The 10,084-nt window shown below is 37.4% G+C and overlaps 1 protein-coding gene across 1 annotated transcript; it reads left to right on the forward strand.

The window, feature by feature from the left end:
* The first annotated feature begins 2,202 nt into the window (after nucleotides 1–2,202).
* On the forward strand, nucleotides 2,203–4,730 carry LOC110917381 (F-box protein PP2-A13). The gene is made up of 3 exons (XM_022161957.2): nucleotides 2,203–2,616; nucleotides 2,704–2,822; nucleotides 4,121–4,730. The coding sequence occupies exons 1-3, from the start codon at nucleotides 2,314–2,316 to the stop codon at nucleotides 4,542–4,544; spliced, it is 846 nt and encodes a 281-aa protein (XP_022017649.1). The 5' UTR covers nucleotides 2,203–2,313; the 3' UTR covers nucleotides 4,545–4,730.
* Nucleotides 4,731–10,084: the final 5,354 nt, after the last annotated feature.

The raw sequence follows: 10,084 nt of genomic DNA on the forward strand, positions 1-10,084 counted from the left end.
TAATATCTGGTCTCTAAATTATCATTATGTTTTAGAAATAGTGTTTAACTTGACGTGTACTTGGTATATATGATTATATTATAATAGATATCAAATACAAGTCTAATTTTCCTACTAAACTTAGGAAGGAATTTAGATTGTTGGTAAAACTATTTATAGTAGTAAAATTAAACTTTTCACAAAGTTGTAATTAATACAAAAAAATATATATATGAAGATAGAGAATCATTCGTCTTCTTTTAGTTATAAACACAAGGGCTTGGTTCCGGTATAAATCATATTTATCCTACAAACCGTAAGAACAGATCCTAGCACTTAAAAAAAGTTAAATTAGCACATACCAAAACAATACATACATAAAAGTAGCACATTTAAATTATATTAGCACATGAAAATTAATTAAGATAATTGATTTTAGCACATATTTGGATGATATCAGCACTTTTCTTAATCAGCACATTGAAAACAAAAGGAAGATCCGAATAAAGAACGAATTGCTTTTTAGCATATTTTATAGGGAATTCAATATAATTGATATTATTTAGGATATTATTTTATCATTTCTCTATAATTGGTTGGATGCCATGTGACACTTTTTAAATGGTTCTTACAGTTTGTATGCGAAATGTGGTTTGTATTTGATCCTACTCCATAAACACAAATAATATTTATTTACTTTTTTCAAAAAGTTATACCTTAAAAAATTTTATATTTAGAGTAAATTACTTTTTGAGTCCATGTGTTTTAGTGGTTTTAACCACTTGAGTTCAAAATCAAAAAGTTTAACGCCCTGAGTTCCTAGTCATTTATTTTATAACGTTTTGAGTCCAATTTTGTACATTTTATAACGATTTGAGTCCAAAAAATTGGACGAAAAAGGTTAAAATTTGGACTGAAAAGGACTCAAATGGTTAAAGAAAATGCTTATAGGGACTCAGGTCGTTAAACTTTTTGCTTTTGGACTCAACTAGTTAAACCACTAAAACACATGGACTCAAAAAGTAATTTACCCTTATATTTAATTTGAGTAAAATTTCACACATACATATAAGATGTCACCTTGCATGCAACGAGAAAATGTTCAATGAAAAAAATCTGCAGTTCGTTCAAGGTTGCCAAGGAGATAAAAGAAACTACGATCGAGTGGGTACTGAATAGATCAAAATTCACAGGCATCACAAGGAGCGAGTGGAGAAGTTATAATTTTAATTTGCAAGTCGTTTAATCAAAGTAGCCTTCGTGATTGTAGTTGAAATTTGTAACAGTGTTTTAATTTGTAAGTCCATGTAGTCTTGCTGCATTGGACCTTTCAGTGTTTTTATAAAATGTGTTCCATTTAACTGTAATATATATATATATAAAAGATGTCACCTCTATATGAAGACACTACGATTATAAGTAGTAGGTCTAAAATAACAAAGGTGCACTTAAATTGTTAAACAATGGTACTTCTAAATCACCACCACTACAAGGAAACTTTACCAAAAAGTTATCTCAATAACTGGCATATTTGTTGAACAATCTTTATTTGTCATACAAACCACATATCAATTTACATAAGTATTTGAACTCACAATATTTCTATGAGATTCACTTGGTAATGAACGTTCTCTCTGAAGATATAATAATGAACATTATTATTATTAGAGTAAACTGCTGAAATGGTCCCTGAGGTTTGGTCACTTTTGTCATTTTAGTCCAAAACTCAAACCTTTTGAATCTGGGTCTCTGTGATTTCAATTTGGTTGCCATTTTCATCTAAAATCAAAATCTAGTCAGATTTTTCAGTTAACATTCAGTTTTTTTTGTCTTTTTTCTCCCTTTTAATAAAGGGCAAAATGGTCTTTTAATATTTTATTATAACAAATTAAGAAAATCTAACCATTTTGCCCTTAATTAAAATGGAGGAAAAAGATAAAAAAAAAAAAAAAAAAAACTGAATGTTAATTGAAAAATCTGCCCAGATTTTATTTTTGGATGAAAATGACAATAAAATTAAAACAACAAAGACTCAGATTTAAAAAGTTTGAATTTTAAACTAAAATAACAAAAATATTAAACCTCAGGACCATTTTAACAATTTACTCTTGTTATTACAATTACAAATAAATAGAAAAGTCTCATAATTGAAAGTTGTCTATATTTAAATCACTAAATTCATAAATCCACGTCATTACCCTGGTGGAATGGATAAATCCCACCTCACCAGCTTCTCGTTCCGCCTCATACACACTCAATGAGTCTCTCTCTCTAATAAAACCACCACACAACCACCACCCCAGACCACCTACTTTCTCTCTCTAAAACCAAACCATGGGCGCTAACACGTCATTCTTAACCACAGAAACCTCCGAAACTTCACCAAACCTAAACCTCGGAGACTTACCAGAAAACTGTATAGCTTTGGTGTTATCCTACTTAAAACCACCGGAGATCTGCAAACTAGCTAGAGTTAACCGAACATTTCGTGCAGCTTCCTCTGCTGATTTCATCTGGGTCCCTAAACTGCCGTGTAATTATCATCATCTGGCAATGGTTGATGATAAGAAAAGACCGGGTGAAAAGGAGATATTTGCAAAGTTGAGTAGACCTGTGTTGTTCGATGGTGGCAATAAGGTAGGGTTTTTGTTTTTGTTTTTGTTTTGAGTTGATCGATCACACTATGAGTTACGTTTGGAGTGAGATTTTAATGTTTTGTTTCAGGAATTTTGGGTGGATAAGATCACCGGTGGTGTTTGTGTATCGGTTTCTTCGAAGAGTTTGACGATCACTGGGATTGATGATCGGAGATATTGGAATCATATTCCTTCTGATGAATCAAGGTGGGTTTATTTTCTTTTGCTTTTTGTATAAGGCTGGTGGTGGGTGTGGCATAGGCTTTATCGCGCAACATTAGCTCAGGCGCCACCTCATATGGGGCTTTAACCCCGTTCTTTAATATCCTTGCAATTATTTAAAGCCTTTTTTAAATAATATAAAAAAGAATAAGAAAAAGGAAATAAAAAAAGGGAAATGTGATTGGTGGAAAAGAAATGGATCACACATGCATACTTAATAACGCTTGTTACTGGGCTGGCGGAGGATCGATGGCGCCCCCATTGGCGAGGGGATGGATAGGGGGCACTAAAAGTGATTATGTGGCCAGAGGCAGTATACCACACCCCTGGCCTAAGGGTGTAAACGAGCTAAACAGTTGGTCAGCTACTCGACTCGTTAAAAGCTCGAATCAAAGCTTGACAAATTCAGAGCTCGAGTCTAAAAGTGAACCTCTTCAATAAGAGCTATTATTGAACTTGAGGTTGCTCGCGTGTGTATTAACAACAATAATAGCTCTTATTGAAGAGGTTCACTGTTATAATTCTATAATTTTTGTTTAGTATATTTAATACATGCTTATATAACAACAATAATTATTACACATAAGATTATGATAAAATTTATTAAATTATTAAATAATATATATTATGTTATATATAATTTAAATTTTAAAAGTGTATATATACATAGGGATGGGTTGAAACAAGAAACAGCTGTGAGAACTTTTTGATCCCGTGCGAGTTGGGCCAAAATTTTTTTGCACAAACGTAGATGAAAATATTATAAACACATCTGTAAAAAAAGTAAAAAAAATTGTCGAGGCGTTAGTTTTGACTGATGCAAGTTTTTTTTACGCGCTGGCGTAAAATTTTATAGCAGATAACTATTTTTTTGTCAGGGCCTAAAAAAAATTTGCATCAGTCAAAACTAACGACTCGAAAATTTTTTTCTACTTTTTTTACAGATGTGTTTATAATGTATTCATCTACTTTTGTGCAAAAAAATTTTGGCCCAACTCGCGCATGATCAAAAAGTTCTCACGGTTCTCACAAGTCGCAATAGTTCTCATTTTAACTCATCCCTATATACATAATTCATATATAACAATTGAACCAAGTCGAGCTTAATTAATAACGCTTGAAAACGAGCCGTGCTAGAGCGCAAGCTATCATAATTTAAACTAGTCAACTCGAGGTTACACGAGCTCAAGCTCGGCTCGTTCACACCCCTACTTTTGCATGTGTCCTCCAATTCCTCATAAATACAAGTATCCGTGTTTTAACATCATTCGTTTAACTACCAGGTTCCCTACGGTCGCATATCTTAAACAAATTTGGTGGGTGGAAGTACAAGGCGACGTCGAGTTTTGCCTTCCGGCCGGAACTTACACGTTGGCGTTCAAGCTCCGGCTAGGAAAAGTGATAAAACGAAATGGACGATGGGTGTGTAGCACTGAGGACGTCCATGGATGGGGCGTAAAACCCGTGGAGTTGAAGGTCATGACGGGCAGTGGTCAACATGTAGTTTCCAAGCAATTCTTGGAGACAACAGGAAGCTGGGAATACCACCGTGTCGGGGAGTTCATTGTCGATGATTCAAACAAACCGACGAAGGTGAAGTTTTCGTTGACGCAGATCGATTGCACACATACGAAAGGTGGTCTTTCTATAGATTCGGTTCTTATATGCCCTACCAACTTGGCACACGATTTCAAAACTTTACCATAATATATGTGTATAGTTTGAGGATGTCTTCTTTCGCTAAAAACTAGTTAGAATCTGGGTTCGATTTTTGAATTTTTTTAATTATTTTTGTAATTATGCATTCATTGGTAGTCAGAATTGTAATATATGCTGTACAAGAGTGAGAGATTTGAAGTATATTTTTTTAAAGAAATATCATGGAAATAGGCATGTTAATTGAAGTGTTTATCAAAATAAGGATTGACTTTTGAAATTTGTAAAATGAGCGAACCGGTAAGAGAATGACAAGTAAGCAGAGACGACACCTTTTCTGTCTGGAATCTCCCTTTCATGCCCTTTTTTTTTATCCCACAAAAATAATTCTTGGATTCACATCTCATCTAAATAATTAGTAAAAAAAATTACAAGTGTAAGTGTAAATGGTGCATTAGCCAAAAAAAAAAAAAAAAATTAAAGGCTAAATGGTGCACTAAAAATAGTACTTTCACTTTTACACTTGTAATTTTTTATTGGTGCCCTCTCCACACAAACACCTCTTTTTTAGTTAAATGGTGTATTAGGCTATTAGCCTTCAAATCAAGGACTAAAGGGTCGGCTTTTAGGTTATGAGGAGTGGATGGAGCCCTATGGGCTTTATCAAGTCCACGTACGATCCACATCAACAATGGAGCTTCTCTTTAATTTGTAGGGTGTGAATAGAGCCCCTTATTAAACAAAATTAAAAAAAAAAAATCTGATTGGTTTAAAATTAGTGGGCCCCACCTGAATATGTGCATATGGGCATGATGCCCCATGGAGCCCCACACCTCATAGCCTTACACTTGTAACTTTTTATTGGTGGACCCACTTTTTCCGTGTAAATCGTGTGTTAGCTGAAAAATTAAAGGGCTGAATGTTTTTTTTTTTTCATTTCTATTTTTCTTGATTACTGTCATAACGATGATTATTGCAGATGGTGTTAGAAAAACATTTCAAATTTAGGGGAATTCCTGAGAGTTTGTACATCGCAAAATATCTTCTTAGTTTCTCGATAAACACTTGCTACCCGAGTAACCGGTTGTTTTTACACAACTGTTCGTTATTGAGTTCAGCCTCACATCTTTTAATGGTAGAGTAATCTTTATTCAACATGAAAATGTGTCCTTATATCTTTCTTGACCATGTGTAATTGGTAATACCGTTTGTAGGTATCTAAAAAAGGTTATTGGATCTATCAGGCCGAATTTCTATGGCCATTTCCGAAAGTGAACTGCTTCGTTTGGCGGACGATTGATGGCAAGACCCCCTATGACGGATGCGTCTGCTGGAAAAAGATGTTTTAGATGGAGAAGGAAATGCCGACGTGTAGTATTCAAGCGGAGTCAACAAATCTTTATTAGCAACATATATTATAGCCATCTCTGTATGGTGGCGAGTCTGCATCTGGCTTAAAATCCCTTTTCCAGCCTCCTTCTCTTGTGATATCTTCAGGTCATCTGTTGAAGTATTGTATGGGTTTGGATATGCCTTAGGGGGGGTTGGAGGTAGTCTATGCGATTTTCTTGATGAAATCCTCAACAAAAAGGTGTTTAGAGGTATTAGACAATTCAAAAATATTCAAAAATATTGCCTCCAATCACTCCAATCAATTCTCCAGTGAATCCTCTCATTTAAAATATAGTAAATGTGTATCCATGTATTTTTGTAAAGAGGAAAATTCCTCTCCACTCAATCCTCTCTTTCTTTTGTATTTATTTGCTATTCTCGGTCACTGTAAATCATGGGTAGAGATTGTAACTAGCTTGGTTTATATGGTATCAGCCATTTCTCTAAAAGATCCTCCCCTTCCTTTCATTGTTTGCCTCATCTTCCAGTATCTTTTTTTTTCTTCTTCTTTTCTATGGCCAACACCTCCGATCTCAGCGCTATTCCCCTTCACTCTGTAATTCACTTAATCAACATCAAATTAACCTCTACCAATTACCTACCATGGGAGAAACAAGTCACTCCCGTGCTGTCCTATCTCAAGCTTCTCGGTCACATAGACGGCTCCAACCCACCACCCACCGAAAAAATCACCACCAATGACCAAACCATTATCAATCCCGATTACGCAACCTGGAAAACCGCCGACCAGAAAGTCCTCTTGCTAATCAATTCGACCCTCTCTGAAGAAGCTATGGCCGAGACAATCGGACACTCTACCGCTTTTCAGGTCTGGAAGGCGCTTGCCGACGCCTACAGCCATTGTTCCATTGAACGTGTACACAATCTCAAAGACTCTCTTCGTACCATTCAAAAAGGCACCTCATCCGTTTCTGAATTCGGTCGTAAATTTAAAGCCTTAACGGACCAACTCGCCGCTATCGGACATCCGGTAAGTGACGAGGACAAACGTCACTGGTTCTTGTGTGGACTCGGCGCATCGTTTGAAAACTTTTCAACCTCTCAAAGGACCATCCGACCTGCCCCATCATTCCGTGACCTTCTCGCACATGCCGAAAATCAAGAGATGTTTCTTCAAAAAATCCATGGCTCCCAAACTCCTCAAGCCGCATTTTATGCGAATCAACCCAAAACCTACAACCATCGGCCAAATACTTCTCGGGGTAGAGGCCGTAACACCGCCTCCTCTAGAGGTCGTGGTGGAGCTCATACCAAACGGACACCCCACTGCCAGTTATGTAGACATGATGGTCATTATGCAAGCACTTGCCCACAACTAGCCTCCTATGCTAAAAAAGCCACTTCTCTTGATGCCAATCTAGCTGATGCTTTTCTTGCTCAATGCAATGTAGCTACCAACACTCCTGATTGGACTGCGGATTCAGGTGCCACCACCCACATGTTACCTACAACTTTTGGTTTAAACTACTCTAAACCACAAACCGGTAACACTAGTGTTACATTTGGGAACGGAGAATCTTTACCCGTTACCCACATCGGTAACACATCTCTTCAAAACAACATTCCTTTACAAAATGTTTTAGTCGTTCCTAATCTTACAAAAAATCTACTTTCTATTAGTAGATTAACTAATGATTCTCCTGTGGATGTCTTATTTTCTAACAATTATTTTCAAATTCAGGACCGAAAAACATTGGAAGTTCTAGCTAAAGGCACGTGTGAAAATGGTTTTTATGTTCTCACTCAAAGCCATAAGTCTCTTGTTGCCGCTCTCTCCGCTTCGCATCTTCGTGCTTCTTTCAATAAATGGCATAGTCGACTCGGACATGTCTCCTTTGACACTATTTCCATTTTAAACAAACGTGGTCATGTTTTTGTTACATCTTTGTTACCTAAACCAGGATTATGCAATTCTTGTGAAATGTCAAAAGCAAAACATTTACCTTTTCTTGAAAACAATAAACGTGCTAATCATGTCTTAGACCATTATTCATTGTGACCTTTGGGGTCCCGCACCAGTCTCATCCACCGATGGATACCGGTATTATGTCATTTTTATAGACGATTATTCGCGTTTTACTTGGTTATATCCTTTAAAGGCAAAATCGGAATTTCCTAACATTCTTACAACTTTTTTAACATTTGTTCAAAATCAATTTTCTTCAAATGTTAAGATATTTCAAAGCGATGGAGGAACCGAATTTACAAATCACCAAGTACAAATGTGTTTTCAACAACATGGCATCCATCACCGAATTTCATGTCCTCACACCCCCGAACAAAATGGACGGGCGGAGCGAAAACATCGCCACATCACTGAAACCGGATTGGCCATGATGTTTAATGCCCATGCCCCACCAACCCTATGGTTTGATGCTTTTTCTACAGCCACATACATTATCAACCGACTTCCCACCAAAATTTTGAACAATATATCACCCTTTGAAATATTGTTTCACCAACCACCCACATATTCGAACCTTCGCATTTTTGGATGTCGCGTTTATCCATACCTTCGAGACTATGCCAAAAACAAACTTCTTCCTCGAAGTACTCCATGCATTTTCATTGGTTATAGTCCACGTTACAAGGGCTTTAGATGTCTAGATCCAACCACGGGTCGTATTTATACAACTAGACATGCCAGGTTTGATGAAGACATTTTACCTTTTCAAACAAATTGCACTTCCAACAATATTTCTCTACTTCCCATTACCAATTTTGACGAACAATTACCCACACCCTCACCCTCACCCATCCATACTTCTAAACAACAACCAAATCAGCCTATAAACTTACCTCAATCTCACTGCCACGACCCAATATTCCCTACACCCTTATTTAACCCAAATCCTCCTCCCACTACCCCAACCACCTCTCACACCCAATCAAACCCACTGTCACCTCCCTCAAACCATCAACACCAATCGCCTCCTTCAAACCAACCATCCAACCCATCCTCCCCGGCCCAATCAGATACACCACACTCATCATCGGACCAACACTCACCCTTGGACCAAACCTCGGGCCATAATTCCGAATCCTCCTCAACCGAACCCCAAGCCGTTAACCCCCATCCAATGACAACTCGATCCAAAAATGGGATTTTTAAACCAAAACATTTTGTAAATCTTTCACATCTATCCACTCATCATCCCCATCATGCCCTTTTTTCTAGTCATGTTCCAAAAGGAATAAAAACTGCTCTCAAAGACCCGAAATGGGTCAAGGCCATGCATAATGAACTTGATGCTTTACATGACAATCAGACATGGAATCTCGCCCCACGCCCACCCAACACCAACATCGTTGGATCTAAATGGATTTATCGCATCAAATACAAATCCGATGGATCCATCGATCGCTACAAAGCTAGACTTGTAGCTCAAGGATTCTCTCAAATCCCGGGTCTCGATTTCTCTTATACCTTTAGTCCGGTTGTAAAATCCTCCACCATCCGAGTTGTTCTAAGTCTTGCAACCATTAATCGTTGGAAGTTACGCCAACTTGATGTCAATAATGCCTTTCTAAATGGACATCTAACTGAAACCGTTTTCATGGAGCAACCTCCGGGCTTTGAAGATCCCAAACAACCAACACATGTGTGCAAACTAAACCGTGCTCTCTATGGTCTAAAGCAAGCACCACGAGCTTGGTTTCAACGACTTAGCACATTTCTTATTTCTCTTGGTTTTCAAAATAGCCGAGCCGATCCATCCTTGTTCATTTACAATCATCATGGGATCCTAATTTATCTCCTAGCCTACGTAGACGACATTGTTATCACCGGTAATAACGACACATTCATTAACAATTTTACGTCTCGTCTTGACAAGGAATTCAAAATCAAGGATCTTGGATTACTAAATTTTTTTCTTGGCTTAGAAGTAATTCACACTAAATTCGGTCTTTTTCTAAATCAATCAAAATATGCTTACGACATTCTCTCTCGAGCCGGTCTTCTTGACTCCAAACCCGTAGCCACCCCTTTAACATCCAAGGATGTTTTCACCACCCATGGTCAACCCTTTCATGACCCTACCCTCTACCGATCTCTCGTAGGGGCTCTCCAATATCTCACAATCACCCGTCCCGACCTCTCCTATGCCGTAAATCAAGCTAGTCAATTTCTTCAAAACCCCACCACAACTCACTTTCAATTAGTCAAAAGGATTCTT

This window comes from Helianthus annuus, chromosome 16 (assembly GCF_002127325.2).
Source record: "Helianthus annuus cultivar XRQ/B chromosome 16, HanXRQr2.0-SUNRISE, whole genome shotgun sequence".
Classification (NCBI taxonomy): domain Eukaryota; kingdom Viridiplantae; phylum Streptophyta; class Magnoliopsida; order Asterales; family Asteraceae; genus Helianthus; species Helianthus annuus.